This window comes from Oryzias latipes, chromosome 13, assembly GCF_053564925.1.
Source record: "Oryzias latipes strain Hd-rR chromosome 13, Olatipes_Hd-rR_3.1".
NCBI classification, from domain to species: domain Eukaryota; kingdom Metazoa; phylum Chordata; class Actinopteri; order Beloniformes; family Adrianichthyidae; genus Oryzias; species Oryzias latipes.
The window spans coordinates 32510925-32528570 of NC_136249.1; the positions used below are offsets into that span (position 1 = coordinate 32510925).

A 17646-nucleotide genomic window follows, 5' to 3' on the forward strand; every position below is an offset into this window, starting at 1 on the left:
GGAGACGGAGACAGAAGCTTTGCTCTGGCGCCCCCTAAAGGGAGCAAATGAAAAGAAGAAGACTTTCAAAAGGATGCCAGGTATTTATCTTTGGCAAAATTCTAAAATAAAAAAAACAAAGGAGTCAAGATATGGATCAAACTAAAACAATTAAAGAAACCTGATCACCTTCAAAAAACGGCTATGAAATTCTATTTTTTCTTTCTTCCAAGAAAGTAAAAGGAGCATCAAAATTGATTCTCTTCTTTCTGATCCTTTTCATCTCCCAGAACTTGTGATTGGATCTTTTGTTTCTGTTGTTTTATGGAAATGAAAATAAAGAAACAACTCATTTTCTGTAAAATGTAGATCTATTTATTGAATAATTAAATCACACAACAGAGAGAACAAATGTAAATTGTGAAAAACGCTTTCCTTTTCTTAAACGTGTTGATCATGAATCAACTTTTATTTAAATACTTGCAGCCTCACCGACAGTGAACAGTTAGAAAACTCCCCGGAGATCATTTACAAAGTGAGGAAAACTAATGTACAAAAAAATCAACAATAACTGTTCCGATTTGTTTTTTCGTTTCTCTTCGCTCAGGCGGAGGATTCCTGCATCCACAAGTTCAGAAAAAATAAAGTATAAAAATAATAAATTAAGAATAAAGAACATTTGTACAGAAACCGAGAGCTGCCCTTCTGCCGCCGGGAAACCTTCTCCTCTCCAGCTGAAAACGTCGCAGATCCTCCAGAAAAACGTTAACGTGAGGTCAGAGGAGTCGCCATGGCGACGCCCGGCCAGATTGATTGAAAATGTTGGCGGAACAGCAGAGTTGTGATCAGGATGAAAAAGGGAGTGGGAGCTTCGACCCGCAGCTCTCTGATCTAACAATAAAACTCTTCGATGTCGCAGAAACTCGCAGAAGCAGCTCATGGGAGGGGGGAGGGGGGGGGGGGGGGTCTGCTCTAAAAATGAAAAAAACAGTGCAAAGGAGGAATAGAAAAATAAATACTAAAAAAAGGAAAGAAAGAAAAAACATTTGTGTTTTGAAATTTGAACATGGAAAAAACAAAAGTTAGATTTTTAAACAAACTTCCTGAACACTGAGATGACAGAAGCAGAGGGGGAGGAGCTAAAAGTCAGGGATGATCTGAAGTTCTGCAGTTTGAATAAATCCGTTTAAAATAGAGATCTCAGGATCTGTACATTGGGGGAGGGGGAGGGGGTCACTGGCAGAAGGGGGAGGCGGTTGGGTCGAAGCCTTTGAACACCTCCTTCAGGGAGGCGGCGTCCTGCTCGGCGGTCGCCTGCTCGGTCTGCGCCGGGCTGCTGGTGCCACCGGGCTTGGTGGCCTGTTTGACGCCGGCGAACAGGGCGGACACGGGCAGGTTGTGCACGGCTGCTGGGCCCTGCTCCGCCGCGCCTCCCGCCGTGCTCTGCGCTGCCCCCCCAGCCGCTGCAGGGCCCCCCTGCAGCGCGGAGTTTGGTGACAGGGCGGGCTTGGGCCGCGGGCGGTTGTAGCTGTTGTAGCGGTCGGTTCCTTGCTCGCCGCTCTTCTCCGGTTCCGGCTGATCCAGAGCGGATTTCCGGACAAACAGGGGCTCCTTGGGTTTGGATTTTCCTGCAGGGGGGTCGGCGGCTTTGGACTCTGCGCCGGACGAGTTGGGGGAGTTGTTGGAGCTGCTGGGACTGCCCGGCTTGTTAGTCCTTGGGTCATACAGGCTGATGCTGCTCAGCACACTGGCCCCCCCTGGTGTCCCAGGACCCACACTGCGCCCCGCGCCCCCTGAGGACAGCAACCGGGGGTCGTAGGGGGCGATGGCGGGCGGGGAGGAGCCCGCTGCTGTTCCCGCAGGCGCTAAGGGGAGGGGCGGGGGTGTCGGTTCCGACGGCTGCTTAAGCGTCGACTTCTGTGGCTGAAGGCGGGGGTCAGAAGGGGCTTTCCGGGCAACGCGGGGGTCCACTGGCTTTTCTGTGGGGGCAGGAGCTCGGGGGGGGCTCTGAGCGAGCAGTGACATGGGGGCGGGAGGGGAGGGTGCCTGGGAGGTGCCGGAGTTGACGGTCTTCAGGATACGAGAGAGAAGCTCAAAGTTTGGGAGGGAGGAGTTCGAGGGGGGGTCTGACGGGGGTGGGGGCTGCAGAGGCGGCGTGTGGATCGGCGGCTGGCTGCGAGGCAGCCGGGAGTCCAGCGAGGATACTGGGGGGATGCCCGGCGGCAGCGGGAGCAGGTCCTGCTTGGGTGGGGGGAGGGGCAGCAGGTCTTCGGGGGACCAGGTGACGGCGTTGGCGAAGGCCGGCAGGTGGAGCAGCAGGTCCTTCTTGATGTGGCTGAACTGCTGCAGCTGTGAGCGGGGGTCCCGCAGCGCCATCCCCATCAGCGGGTCCAGAGGAATCGGCACCGGCTTGTCCCGCAGGACCCGCTCCGTCTCCTCCTCCTCTGCCGCCGGCACCGTGAGGGGCGGGGGCTTGTACACCAGGGGGGGCTCGGGCTTGGTGGTGGGGGGCGAGCGGGACGCGACGGCGGCCAGCCGGGCCAGCCTGGGGTCCGCGGGCGGGCCGGAGGAGGACAGGGAGGGGACAGATAGCGGCGCCGCGTCCACGGCGCGCGCCAGCCGCGGGTCTCGAGCTAAGCGGGGGTCGGCGGGGCGAGATGGGGGGTTGGGAGGCGGAGCCTTCTGGAAACGCGGGTCGCTCGGAGCTCCTTCGGGTTTCTGAGGAGCCTGGGTCTGCTGACGCAGAGTCTTCAGGATGGAGGTGACACTGCCGCCGCCGTCCTCGTCCTCGCTGGAGTACCAGTTACCGGAATCGCCTGCAGACAAAAAATTAAATCCGTGAACTCAGAACTTACAGGAAACACAAAATAATTTGTGTTTTGGGTCCAAATTTCTAAACTATAAATGTAAAAAATGAGTCTAACCCTCACGCCGTTAGCGTGACGAGCTCCCAAAAGTAGGGTTTCCCCGTTTCTCACACATTTTTACCGCAATATTGTGAAAAGGTAATAAATGAATCGTGAATGGCGGCGGGTTTCCAGGTCAGCTGAACCCTCAGCTGCCAAGAACATTCCAAAATTCACCTCCAGTTTGTCACCTCCAGGTGACCAAAACATAAAATGGTTGCTATGGAGATGAAAACCAAAGTTAAGCCGCCATTCTATAAAAAAAAGTGTTTTTCTTTGTAATGAACTGTAAAAAATCATTGTTTTTTTGTAATTAACTTATTGCAGCTCTGACCGGGGCTGCAGGGGCAAAAGGAGAAATGAGAGGCAAGGAGCAACCAGTCAGCCAGTGGGAATTGAGTTGTTGCTTCATCATTACTTATTATTATTATCATGATTTTTCTTCACATCTCCAGCTGCTTTTCCATCTCCGTGAGTTTTTAGTTTAATGGATCGTCCCGATGAGCTGTTTTTTGTTTTTTAGTACCTTCCAGGTCTTTGCTCCTCTCTGCCCCGCCCTCCGCCATCCTGCGGGCCCGCTCCTCCTCCTGCTGCTTCTGCTGGATCCTCATGAACAGGACGCGCTGCGTGGGGGGCAGGAAGTCCGGCACGGAGATGCCTCCCTGGCCGGCTGAGGCTCCGTTGGCGGAGGTGTCCGGGCCGCCCGGCGCACTGCTGAACGTTCCGGCGTCGTCGGGGAAACTCTGGAAGTTTTCTCCTGTGGGGGAGGGGAGAAGTGTGAACTCGCTGCTCCTCCTTTCATCCTTTCTGCTGCGACTCTGCTCACCTTCTGGAGCCGCTCCCTCCATGTTCATGCCCTCCTGCTGGTTGTAGAAGTTGTTGTAGAAGTTCCCCCCTCCCTGATGAGGGCCTGGGGGGGCCGCGCCGCCGTGCGGGGGGCCCCCCATCACGGGGGCTCCACCTGGCCCCATGCTGGGGGGGCCTTGGCTCTGCATGTCAGGAGACATCATCCCTGGAGGAGCAGGGTAGCGGTTGGGGGCAGCACCAGGGGGTGCCTGGGGTCCAGGAGGTGCGGTTTGGGCCTGAGAGCCACTGGGGGACTGGCTTCTGAAACAAAACGGGGTTACAATTTGCCTCTTACACCCCGGTTCAAACATTTGGGTTCTTCCGGGTCTGGTACCTGACGGCGAGTTTCTGGGCCAGCTGACCCGTCGGCTGGACTTTGATGTCGAACAGCGAGGGAATCTTCTTCCCCCCACAGCTCTCCCCCCCACCTGGAGGAGGGGGTCCCATGTGGGGCGGAGGCCCAGCAGGGTTTGGGGGCGGCCCCCCCTGGAATGGACCCCCATCAGGGCATAGGATAGGCGGCCCGGTGCTCTGGTTTGGAATGGGGGGGGCCACAGAGACGGGAGGACCTTTGGTCACCATGGAAACCTGATTAGGTCCAGGATGACACCCAAAGTCGCCCAACCCAGGGCCGGTGTCCATGGGAATGGGTCGGGGGGGCGTCGGGAGGAGGCCGACTCCAGGGGGGGGCTTAGGGAGGGGGTTGATGCCCTGCTTCTTCAGCTCCTCCACCTCCTTCTCATCCTCGGCTCCGGCCTCTGCGTCCTCCGCCAGCATCTGCAGGAACACAGTTAGAAAACGCCGCCGCTGCCCCCACCCCACCCCATCCCGCCCTGCGTCGGAGGGGCTCACCTTGTCAAGCAGCTCCTGGGTGTCGTCGTTGAGCGCCTCGTGGGAGAACATGCACTCGTCTCCGTTCACGCAGTTCCCGGTGGTGTGGAACAGCTTACAGGGGAACTCGCGTGGAAAAGAGCGTTAAGGAACGCCGACGTTTCAGGTAGAGGTGGTACGATACGTATCCTGATATGTACCGATATGTACCGGAACACTTTTTCGTTCCCTTTTTAAAAGTAGGATCTAGAAATAACTACCTGGTTTTCAATTTGTCTTCCATTGTATTAAAATTGTCAAATTCAATTTATTTAATGATCATAATGTTAAGCACTGCCACTGTGTCTCATATATAAGTTGCTTTTACCCGAGCAAACTCATAGTGCTTTTATTTAGTTAACTTAAAATGTAGAAGGGGAACAGTCAACATTGTCTGATTTCCACAACTAAATATTTTCTGTATAGGAAAAACTATGGAATGAATGTGTCTTAACCAATAAGGTTCTAAAAGTATGATTGAGGAAATAAAGTGATGTTTATTTTCAACATTAATGTAGCTTCTCCAGGGCTTTTAAACGGATCAGAAGTCTGAACGGTGCTTCAAAAATAAAGGAAAAACACTACTTCTTTCCAGAAACAATAAAGTGTGATGATGAGGCAGCATAACGATGCTTTGATGTGGTGAAGATGCTTTATTTAAAGTCTGCACTGTAAAAGCTGCAGCCACACTTTCTCACACGTGGAAGTAAACAGGTAACGCTCATCGCCAGGACGTTGGCCTTTTTTCAGAGCGTTGGACTCATCACTCTGATCCATCAGGTCGCTAAACTAGAATCTGTTCCTGTGAGGTTCTGCTGAACTTTGACCCGCTTTGCCGACAGCATTTTGGCTAAGGCTCCGTGGATTAACCGCTGCACTGCTTCTCTCGTTTTTATCTGACCCGCTAAAAAGTACAGCAATCCGCGTTTTTATGTGTTACTGGCAGCAACACGGCACAGAGTTTCTGTTTGATATCCATCCCAAGGAAAAACTAAGTAGTTCATGTCTCATAACAACAAAACAAGCTGCCTATGGCTGCGGTCTTTCTGTTGTTTTGTGCGTGTAGAGCTGCTCAAAGTGGCTCTGCATGCTCTGCTGCCATCTAGAGGTCAGAGGTTTGAGTTTAAAACAAAAGTCAGACGCTGAAGGACGCTCAGAAATAATTAAATAAACATCGTCTTGACACCATTTTGAATCGATACAAGTATCGCCACATAAATTTATCGCAATATCTCGCCGAAACAATTACTGGCGTCCGACAGTAAAACGGCGCCTGCGGCTCAGCGAAAGGATATCATGCATGTAGGGACAGTGGTCGGCCCGGGCGCAGAACCCCGTGATGTAGAACTTGCAGAGCTCCTTCTTCTTCGGCAGCTCCACGTCGTGGCTGAAGTTGCAGTGGTCCCCCTGGTGGTGGGAAAGGGGAAAAACTCAAACCTTTCAACTATTTTTGGGAGAAAATAAAGATCCACCCAGTGTCCTTAAGTCCCCCGCTCCATTAATGTGTATGGAACCCCCCCAAAAAAGACGACAAAAAAACAGTTTGCTGTCCAGCAGATGGATCATAATAATAAACTAAATGCTTTTACTTTGACATGAATGATAAACTTTTATGGAGACTCTGGGAGATTTGTCTTGATTGTATTTATTGAGTGTTTCCATGGTTTTATGAAAATGTTGGCTGAGGAAGAGTTGGAGGAAATGTTGGCTGCAGCATGACGCCACTAAATCCAAATTCTCTCACATTTCTTTTGCTCTTATTTTCTTAAAATGTGTATTTAAATGTTGTTATCAAAGCTTTTCCATCTAAATGCAAAAACAACAACAAATAACCTGATAAATTCAGAGTTTTTTTAAATTTTGGATGAAAGACTGGTTTAATTTTTTCCATTAAAGACATTTTTGTGGCTTTGAGAAGTCCGATTATGTGAGCTGAAATCTGATTTCTCCTTCTTAGGTTTGATGTTTCATCCTGAAATGAGTGGAATTTGCTTCCTTCTGTCACTTCAACATGCATTTGCCTGAAGAGCAAACAAAAACCCGCTTTAAAGACCGTTTTAAGGACCGTGACGTGTCTGCAAGCAGCTTCAACATTTCATTTTAGGAGGAATTGCTACAATGTTCATTTATTCCATGAAAAAATGGTCGTATCTCTTCAAAATAACGGTCATCATTTTTTCATCATGTTTTAATCCAAGCTTTCGATTTAAGTTGTGCCTCATATTTTGGTTCGTTTTGATTTTTTTTTTTCTCTCTTCTGTAATTTGTGTTGCGTGTACAGGTTTGCAGTACACACAGTCTGTAAGGACAATTTCAATAAAGATGATATATAAAAAACTATTTATTTAGTCAAACTATTTTCTTTGAAAAGTGAAAAAAAAGAATGTTCTCGTTGTAGCTGGAGCTACATAAACGCACACAGATCAGGTGCGAGTCCTCTCACTCACCCAGGTGCATCTGCCCTCGATGTAGTACTTGCAGATGGCTTTTCCTTTCTTGTCCTGGTGTTTTTCGTTCTGACTCCTCCTCCCACCTCCTGGTCCTTCACCTCCGTCGTTCTGAAGCCGCAAAAACAGAAAACAAAAGGGGGCGGGGGGTGATTAACCAGCTGTGCCTGCAGGCGAATGGTCAGATCCTCCTGAGGAGTTACCCCGTTGTCCATGTCTCCGTTGTTGTCGTCGTCGTTGCCCATGTCGCCCCTCCCTCTGCCTCTGTTGCGACCTTTTCCTCCTCTCATCATTCCCCGCCCTCCTTTACCTCTGCCACGTCCGCGGGGGCCCTTCCCGCCTGGGGGAGAGACCACAGGTCAGCGTGGAGACAGAATGCAGAGACCAGTAGGAGGAGCCAAACACGACACACCAACCTCTGCCTCTGGACTTCTTGTAATGGCTGAGCTCTTTGGTGTAGTCGTCGTAGTCTTCGTCTCCCATGTTGTCGTAGTCGTCGTCTCCGTACTGCAGGAGCAGAAAAAGTCGCAGCGTTACAAACTTTTTACTTGATCCCAAACAAAACAAATACCTGTTTTGTTTTTTCAGATAAGCATTTCAGGACGAGTCAGAGCCAAACATCAAACATCTACGTGCTGCTTTTTAACCAAAAAGGCCTCAGATAAAGAAGTAAAAATGGTCTATTTACCATTTTACTTCTATAAAAATGCAGAAAAACAAATCCTAAAAACAATGGAGGGGAAAAAAAGGATTAATTTAGGTAATTCTCAAATCAAATCGATCTTTATTTATACAGCACTTTTCATACCAAAGGCATAAAAATGCTGTACACCAATATAAGTAGTATAGAAAAAAGAAAGCACAAGAATATAAAAATTGAACCCCACCCCATACGTGCACACACACACACACACACACACACGCACACAAAACCACCAACCTCCTTATTGGGAAAAATTATTTGAACTTTAAAAAAAAAAAAAGTTCCCCTAAGTTTACATTTAATATAAAATTCAACTCTTCTGACAAATAAACTACATTTTAGAACTTCAACTGGATTTTTTTCCCCATTTTCTTTGAATTGTTTATTCTTGTCCCAGAACTGAAACCATCTAAATCACTGGAGGGCCGGCCTCCTGCTGGTTTTCCTGCCTTATCTGCTGCTGATTACCTGAACCAGGTATGTTTAGTTGGCTGGAAAACATGGTGGACATCGGCCCTCGAGGCCTGGATTCTGACACCTCTGGTGTAAATTATGAAAGTGAATGTTTTGGAAATCCCTAATAATGTTATCGGAATGGATATAATTCATCATATGGATGTCCATGGAGGTAAATCTGCAGACAAAAACCGACAACAGAGGGAAACTAATGTCAATCTTTCTTTTGTTATTTTACTAAAACGTCTCTTCTTTTTATTTTGCCATTTCTTTCTTGTTCAATTAAATGAATAAAATGTATTTAAAGTTACGGAAATAAACAACATTCATTCTTCTGGAATCATCTGAATCCAACAAACACCAGTTCATGATCTTGAATTATTGGTTGTGTCCAAATTCCCATCCTAACCCCTACATAGTGCACTCTATAGAGCGTTCTTCATTTCGTAGTGCTGTCCGGGTCTACAATTCCAAAATCCAGTGTAGGCCTGCACAATATACCGCAAATTTATCGTTATCGCAATATCCAGCTCTGCAATATGCATATCGCAAAAGACGGCGAATATCGCAATAAATCGCAAACCCAAAATGTGTTAAAACAATCTTCTAGCAGCTTGAAGCATTTAACGAATCAAATAAATCCCTTTATGCTTTGACCAATCAGATGGACGCCTTCCCATTGTTGACCAATCAGATGGAGTCCTTTTATGTTAGATGTTTGTCCCCCGTGTCGACGAGGGTCATTTGGAGTATAATTTTTAAACTGTTGCAACGAAATGGGAATGATGTTTTTGTTTATTTTTCTATTTGTTTATTTACTGCAAATTATATCGTTATCGCAATATTGATCACTAATATCGCAAGTTTTCCTCATATCGTGCAGCCCTAGTTCATACTAGGTCACGTTTAAGTTGTGGGCCTCTATCTTTTTTCTTCATTGTTCATTTATGTTTTGGCCACAGCTATAGGTCTTAACTTTTTCTCCTTTTTGAAAAAGACTTGGATTTTAAGTTATGTTGACTTATTTAATAACACTTGCAGTAAAATGGAAATGTAGGAGACACCAACCTATTTTATTCCTGGGCATCTATATAAATTTTTTGTAATCATTCATCATAGTTTTGGCAAGTTCTATGGTAAATATATTTTCTTCTTTTTGAATAAAACTTGCACGTTAATTTAAGTTGTGTTGAATTATTTGAATAAAACTCACACTGAAACCAGAATGTACTGGTATTTTTGCTTTTCTATTTTTCCATTTATCGCAAGTCATACCGTCATCGCAGTTTCAAACACTGATATCGCATATCGCAGATTTTTCTAATATCGTGCAGGCCTAATCCAGTGCCCTAGAAATTTCCCAGAAGTCTCTGCAAAAAACCAGTGTGCATCGATGCTCACTAGATCAGCGAATATAGACCACAATGCATTGCGTCTAAACATTTTTTTGCCCAAAAAATTTATTTTTTAATAAATCATCAACATATTTATTGTCAGAAGACAGTGGACTCATAATTGTCACAAAATGTTCATATTAATTCGATTTTAACTCTGACGTCATAACCGTTGTTTAATAAAAAAGTAGTGAGCGTGCTGTCTGAAGTGCTTTTAAAATTCAGGGCACTACATAGTAGCACTATATAGTTTTTTAGTAGTTCGGGGTTAGAGTGGGAATCCGGACACAGCCATTGACTGTATATGTGAGAACTGGACTGAGTGGCCCCTCCCCCTGGCGTTCCAAACAGGAAGTACCTGGTGGTCCCAAAATGCTGAAATCCCATAGCCTTCTATAGAGAAATAAACCGCTTTAACTCAGATAACTCAATAAAAGGAGGTGGAGCCTGCTGGCTCCCATGTCCAACGTTCAAAATGCTTGACTGACTGATTTCGGGTAGCCTTCCTTCAAGTTGTAGGAGTGTGGCTGTCCAACAAGCTCACTCCTGATTGGTGAGAGCGGTTGCCATGGAAACTTCGACTTAGACCATGGTGATGTCCGTGTCGCGAAAAAATGGCGACTGAATAGACTTCATTGGGTTGGAGGGAGAAGTGAAGAATTTACTGAGGGTGACGTCTCCCTCTCTCACTCACTTAGTCAGTCAATAGGTCCAATTCTCAGGTCAAAGGTCAGAAAGAAAAAAAAAACTCCATTTTATCTTTTTTGGTCTTTTAACTCTGAGAATAAATGAAAGTTTCAAACCAAACTGTAGAGTTGATAAATCTCACCTCCATGTCGTCTCGGTAACCGTCTGCATCGTCGTCTCCGCCCATCTTCCCTCCTCCCATCCGGCCTCCTCGACCTCGGCCTCCTCCCCGGCCCCTCCTCCCTCCCCTCAGCGCTCCGCGTCCCCTCAGGCTCCTCATTCTGCCCCTGCCTCCTGCAGGGCACAGACACAACCAGGTTCAGAGGCTCGTCGATGGCGCTGTGTGTCGTTTCATTGCATCAAACTCCAGTAGAAACTGCAGACAAACCTCGACCGCCACGTCCGCCGCCACCTTCCTTGGCCTTGCGGTACTGGTTCAGCTCCTTGGTGAAGTCATCGTAGTCTTCCTCCCCCATGTCTTCGTCTTCTTCTCCCTCATAGTTGTCGTCGTCATAGTCATCGTAGCCGCCGTAGCTCTGCTTGTCCATCTTCACGTACACGCCTTTCTTGGCGCTGCCGTATCCTCCGTGAGACTGAAGGTCAAAGTTCTTAGCATTCACAGAACTTAAAGGCTGAAAATGTGGAGAACAGGCGTGGACTCACGGGGGGCGGGTACGGGGGGCTGTACTCGCGATACTTCCTCTTCTCGCTGGGACTGTAGTCCGAATCGTCGCTAAGGTCCGAGTGGTCATCGTCGGACGATGCGTGGCGCTGAGGAAAGAGCCAAACATTAAAACTCTTAGAGACCTTCAGGGAATCCGGATGGAGGAGTTCCTACTTTGTGTTTGGATTTGCGTTTCTTCTTGGCCCTCCTCTTCTCCCGTTCCCGCTCTCTCTCCTTCTTCCGCTTCCTCTTGCGGCGGTGCGATCTCTCATCATCAGAGTTGCTGCTGGGGTGTCTTTCCCGGCTGTGCCGCAGCCGCTCCGTCGTCCCCTCGCCACCTGCCTCCGCGGCTCCTCCTCCATCTTCGCCTCCATCTCCGGCTGTCGCGGACGCACCTCCGCCTATTTCCTCCTCTGCTTCTCCTCCGTCGTCCTCGAGCTCGCCCTCCTCCAGCTCACCATCTTCTGGTCTGTTGGTGAAACCGGCAAATTAGAAAAGGACCTTTGTGTTCTACCTGAAATCAAAGCAGAAAAACTGATTCTGTTCATCAGAAAATGTGGAGGAGTTTGGTCAAATTCACAAAAAAAGGCGAAATTTGAATCCAAAAATGTTCTGATGGGATGAACAACAAATGTTCTTTTAAAGGAATTTGGCTTTTTTAGGCAAATAAACGGAATTTTCATCATTCAGGACCTGTCTGTGCCGGAAAACTGACAGGAAAAACAAGCCAAACCGCTGCTGGACAGAAACTAGTAAAAACCAGCTGGGATGAAGCTAAAGACTGGGAAGCAGAGATCCTGTAACCCGTTAAGCTGGTTCCAGTTTGAACCCACTGACTGTTTCTGACGCCACCTATAGAAGAATGGCTGCTGGTTCCAACCAAACGCCGTCAATTCAGGCGCCATTTTTCCGGATAGGGACGCTGACGTGGTGGAGCCAGATGTCAGTAAGCAGTGATTGGTCCGGGTCTGTCTGAGTCGTCGTTTCTATGCCAACCCCTCTCACCAATCCAGAGTGGTGTTGTTGGAGGGCCACACCCCTACCACTTGAAAGCGAGCCACACTAAATCTGTCAATCAAATGCTTTTAACATTGGCCAGCGGGCTCCACCTACTTGGTCAGTTTTTAATGTGAATAACTTGAACTACAGTTATTCTTATCAAGAAAATGTTTAGCAGCAAAATATCAGATCAAGAATGGTTACAAATAGAATGACGGAGTAACAGCTGTTTCTCTACTGAAGTCGATGGGATTTTGGCGTCTTAGTTCTAACAGGTACTTCCTGTTTGGAAATGCCAGGGAGGAGTTACTCAGTCCAGTTCCTGTATACAGTCAATAGTTGAACCTGGCTCCAGGTATTTATCAGCCGCCGTTTTGGGATAAAACTGGAAGATTACTGTAGATTGGGCTAAATCGGTTTGGATCAACATTTTAATTCTGTTCCGATGTCGTGAGTTCAAATCCAGTCATACCCAAGACTCTAAAACTGCGACTCCCTGCTCGATACTCAGCATTAAAGGGTTGGATTGGGGGTGTTAAACCACCAAATGGTTCCCGACCTCGGTTGTGTCTGGGGCTCACCGCCCCCCCAGGGAATGGGTCACATGCGGAGAACAAATGTCACACCCCCCTATTGGTGTGTGACAGCTAATGGGACTTTTACTTGAAAACTCTACAATTTCCCTACATCGGTGGGATACGCCCATCATGGTCAAACCGTGAGCTGAACGTCTGTAAGGTCGGATCGTACAGACTAAAGGGGAGGAGTCTTTGCTGCGACCACCGTGTGGCTTCAGCTCTCCTTAAATCCTGCTATTTTTTTACGTCTTTGTCAAATAAAAATTTTGATATCAGTTTGAAAACTTGTGTGAAATTCACCTTTACACTATAACCAAAGACAATATTAATCTTTAGATGACAGATTCGTTGAACTCTGAGGATTCTGTTCGAAATAAATAAATAAATAAAATGTTTTTCCAATGAAAAAGATCAGAAAATTATAAAAGCTTGGTTACAATTAACTGTTTAAGTTGTGTTAAGACACTGAATTTATGCTGTAAATATAAAAAACATAATTTACAAAACGATTTGAGTTTATAGATACATATAGGATAAATACTCATGCATAAAAAGCTAATAAAAAATTGAAATAGCCTTTTTTACAGTTATTATCACGACAAATATTTTCTTCTAAATGGGAAAGATTCAGCTGGATCCACGACTATTAAAACGTATATTTTAAGAGTTCACATTGAAAAGTAGAACAATTTTCCTGCAGTTTAAGAGTCTACAGCTTTTAGTATCTTCAAACTGTCAACAGAAAATCCCCCAAAGATCTTTGTATATAATAATGAACCAAAACACACAAGAGAAACCACACCAGTTTAAACCAACGACTCAATGCACTAAACCTTTCAAATCTACATGAACTCACAACAAATCCACCTTAAAAATATGACAGAGGTCTGCAATGTTCTTCATAGATAAACCTCAACTGTGAGGGACAGAATGTAAACAAAGAATCCAGGAAATCACAGTTTGGGATTTTTAGAGAATTTCTTTGTATAATGAAGGAGAAAATGAGGTTTTATCTCCTAAAAACAAGCAAGAAGCTGTTACTTCTTCTTTAAAAAGCACTTCTATCCTCAACTGGTTACCTGTATTAATGTCACCTGTCCGATCTGGTTATCCGAATGAAAGGCACCTGTCCACACCCACTGCAACCCTTTCCACCATGACCGACACCAAAGAGCTGTCAAAGGACACCCGGGACCAGATTATGGACCTGATCTAGACTAGGATAAACCAATCTACTATAAACAAGCAGCTCAGTGAGAAGAGATCAACTGTTGAAGCAAATATTAGAAAATGGAAGAAATACACAATCACTGGTAATCTCCCTCCACCTGGAGCTCCATGAAAGATCTCCCCTGTTCGAGAGAACAATGAGAATACAGCTCAGAACCCCTTACAGGGGACTGGTCTATGACCTGAAGTGCTGGGACCACAGTAACAAAGATTACTATAGTGACACACTCTGTCATCTTGCAGAGCTCCAAAGGACCACCTGCTGAAACCGGCATATGTCCAAGCCCATCTACAGTTCTCCAGAGACCTTCTGGGTGATCCAGAGGATGGGGACAGGGTCACTGGGTCAGAGGAAACCAACATGGAATTCTTTGGTATCAAAACCCTTTGCAGCCTTTTGGGGAAGAATGCTGAGTAGCATCTCAAAACCCCATACTCACTGTGAAGCATGGGGTGGAAAACATCATGGTTTGGGGCTGCTTTACAGGACGACTGATCTGTATCAAGGAAAGGATGAATAGGCCCCAAAAAAATCCTCCTTCCATCGGTGAGAAGATTGAAGATGAAACATGGCTAGATCTTCCAGAAGGACAATGATCCCAAACATATCACCATGGTAACAAAGGAGAGGCTACATAAAAATAATTTTAAGGTTTTGGAAGGGTTTGTGGACCTCAGGCCAATAGAGAATCTGTTAACCCCTTGATACTTACTGATCCAAATGTGAATCAAAGCACTTCTGCTCCAAACTTACTTTAATTTAGCTTGAAAGCAAAAACAAGCAAGTTCAGGCCTCAAGGAGTTAAAAGTCTGTGTTGCCCAGCAACAGACACAACTTCATAGCTCTAGAGGAGATCTGCATGGAGGAATGGACCAAAATAGCAGCTAAACCGGATAAAGCCCTACGAGAAATGTTTGACCAACCGGAATCTAATTACAAAGCATTGAGCTGAACTTTTACTATTGACTAAATACTCAAAAATTAACTCTTTAAAGTCTCAATCTGATCAACTTGATATATTTCCAAAGTGTTCCCAGTGGTCCTTTTTAAGCCCCCAAAAAACAACAACAAACTGTGGTTTTCTAGTTTCTACAGAGCAGCAGGAGTTCATTAGAAACTCGCCTCTCAGTTGTGGGCAGGACTGCTGGTGTGGGAGTAGGCCCGCCCTACCTTCCCATCATCCATATTTTGACACTCTCTCCTGCTAGCTTACAGCCCTTCACACCCCGAACCTAACATTAGCGGTGCAACAGAAACGGTGAGCAATACCGTAGCCATCCAGCCGGACAGTTTACATTCAGATTCCAGCTCAGACGAAGAAAACAAAGACGCACATGGAACTATTTGTCTGCAGGTAGATGCATCAGAATGGAGCAGAGCAGGGAGCCTACGGCTTGCCATAGTTGCTGCTACATCACACCTACAAGCTTTTTCCAACAGCATTTTTGCATCTGCTCCTGATTCACGATGGTTTGAGTAAATAAATACACAGAAATGCAATTTTAAGCTCAATTCTTTTTAGACTATGTCCTCCATCCTCTAAAAAATGAAAGAAGTTGGGAAAACAACAGTGATTCTTTGTTTACTTTCCGTCTGTACGAGTTGAAGTGTTTCTAGGATGAACCTTACAGATCAAACTCAACTTTTTAACTTGCAGTATCGCAGACAAACACTTTTTCCTCTCCTGTTTGAGACAGTAATCAACCCTGGTTATTTTTGACCACCTCCTAATGCAGACTGACACGAGGTCCACGTATTCCATACAAAGCATTTAAAGACAGGTTCAGGTAAAACCGGCCGCCATGTGAACGCCACACTGAAGAAGCACCTCTGACCCGTTTCACACACTTCACATGCAGAAACTTTTCCTTTGCAGTTTTCTGCCACCAGTCCTGAAAGCGGGTCAGGACCTCCTCACGTCAGCAGAACCTGAGGAGCGTCCCGTGCTTTCATTCTGGGACACAGACCTCTAGTGTCACTGCAGGGGGGGGGGGCCTCTATGACAGAATGGGGATTTGGCTGCATGGCAGCAGACTGAAGTGAATGGGGGGGGGGGGGGGGGGGTTCATGTTAACCACTCATCACCTGCTGCCAACAGTCTGCAGGCAAACAAAGACATTTAGGAAAACACAAACTCTCTGACTCCACACAATCAGAGAAGACCCCCCAACAACAACAGCAACAGGTGACCATTGGGGTCCAGCCAGGCCTTCACTATGCACAAAGTCCACAACGCCTGGAACTCTGAAAGCAGAGGGCCGTGATGAAAATGGGGAATACTTACTGTGACACGCTTTCTTCCCATTTTGGACTCAAACCCTCAGAGAAAAATAATGTCCCTGACCTTTAAGGGGCATTAGTGGGGAGGGGCTTTTGAAATTGGGGTATATTTTTCTTCCAGTTGTGGAAAAGGGATTTTCTTTTCTTTCTTTTGGGGGGGTGTTTGACTTAAAACATTTTAGGGATGCTTTGCAGACGTTTTGGGGACTTTTTCTGGATCTAGGGCGACCCAGTTTGAACTGTGAATAAAAGGGGTCTGTTAATCTAAATAAAACATTGCAGATTAAAAAAAATATCAGTTAAAATAGTTCACAATTAACATAAAAATGTATAACTTACGGTTTTAACGAGCTACATCTCGCCATGTTAGACATGATTTTTTAAATGCGCAGTTACGTCGGCTAGCCCTAGCTTGTCAACGGATGAAGTAATTTAAACGGATATTATTAGCTTCAATGAAATCGAAAATCGTCATAATAAAAAATGCTTTTTTTAAAGAAACTTTTAAAATTGAAGCGGTAGTAACTGGGTAATACGACAAGCGTAAAGTGGACCCAAAATTCATTTCGACGACTTTAGCCGTTAGCTTAGCCTTTGTTCTGTTAGCTAGGTTAGCATGCTATCTTTAGCCGTCAAGCTAATATTGTCTTAAAAAACGCCGTTTTCATTTTTGTTTTTTCAAACACAAACGTTACCAAAAAAAATAAAATACAACGCAGGCTAAGCTAACGTAAGTTAGCATTTTCGTGTGGCAAAAGTCCGATTCTTTGTCATGACAGAATTGTGAAGAAAACTCGTGTTTTTGGTCTTTCGACTTGGGTCTTTTTTCCTTTAAAAAAAAAGGTCGCTTCGGTCGTTTGGTCGATGATTGTGAAAATGTAAATAAAATACGGGGAATAGCGTTATTCCTTGTTCTTTTGGCCTTCCAGTTGTCGCACCAACATGGCCGTTGTCTTTACCTCTGTGCTCGTTTTCCAGTTTAATCCCTTTGAGAAAAAATGCAAAACAAAAAAAAAAGAGAGAAACCCCGGGCTTTTGTGTAAAAGCTCAGGACAAATAAATAATTTCATTTAAATATGATTGTAGAATTACTCGACCTTTCGTCAGTCAGGAGACTGTTGTGTTCGTGGTAGGTAGTTGGGGAGTTTGGATGGACAGTCATGCTTTCCACAGCCATTTCCTCTAGCTACATTGAGGTGCAAAAAATTACAACTCGACACTAGAATCTACTGGCTTATGCGTCACTTCACTAGGATCTACTTGTTTTGTTGTAGGAAGAGACTCAGTTCATAGTAGGCAACTCTCCACAACAGTTGTAAGAGAAATATGCTGAAATTGAATCCTGACGTTCTCCGTCCTACTGTAGCGACGTGAATTGACGACTGATTATCTTAAAATGGCCGATCGTCTTCTCCAAAGAAATAAGGGGCGGACTTTCCGAGTCGAAGATCGTGACGTTGGCGAGTCACGAAAATAACCGAAAGACAAAGCCAGGCTGTTCGTGTGACCCGGAGTTTGTCTTGCAGGCTGAAATGAAAGCTACCAAAACAAAATAGCGCAAAAATGATAGCTTTTTGAATTTAATGCTTTTCAAGACTACACGTAG

The 17646-nt window shown here is 45.8% G+C and overlaps 1 protein-coding gene across 4 annotated transcripts; it reads right to left on the reverse strand.

The window, feature by feature from the left end:
• Positions 1–331: 331 nt before the first annotated feature.
• On the reverse strand, positions 332–17470 carry zc3h4 (zinc finger CCCH-type containing 4). Of its 4 annotated transcripts, none has more exons than XM_023961232.2 (14): positions 17138–17470; positions 11127–11421; positions 10952–11059; positions 10677–10881; positions 10431–10582; positions 7465–7555; positions 7252–7388; positions 7049–7159; positions 5897–6008; positions 4584–4693; positions 4066–4508; positions 3712–3989; positions 3412–3642; positions 332–2795 (listed from the first exon to the last, which is right to left on the reverse strand). In XM_023961232.2, exons 1-14 carry the CDS (start codon positions 17215–17217, stop codon positions 1213–1215), a joined length of 3936 nt encoding a protein of 1311 aa, XP_023817000.1. In that variant the 5' UTR covers positions 17218–17470; the 3' UTR covers positions 332–1212. The 4 variants fall into 4 exon arrangements, with proteins under 4 accessions (XP_023817000.1, XP_023816999.1, XP_078786319.1 ...); XM_023961231.2 differs by having other exon boundaries at positions 3712–3992; XM_078930193.1 differs by having other exon boundaries at positions 3712–3992; positions 17000–17157.
• Positions 17471–17646: the final 176 nt, after the last annotated feature.

Excerpts from the sequence above, each read along its gene's own strand:
- zc3h4 (XM_023961231.2), bottom strand. The coding sequence starts at position 17,217 with ATGGCTGTGGAAAGCATGACTGTCCATCCAAACTCCCCAACTACCTAC. Across the intron at positions 10,882-10,951 it reads GCCCCCCGTACCCGCCCCCC|TCTCACGGAGGATACGGCAG; the intron begins GTGAGTCCACGC and ends TTTGACCTTCAG. Across the intron at positions 3,993-4,065 it reads GCCCAGAAACTCGCCGTCAG|AAGCCAGTCCCCCAGTGGCT; the intron begins GTACCAGACCCG and ends GTTTTGTTTCAG.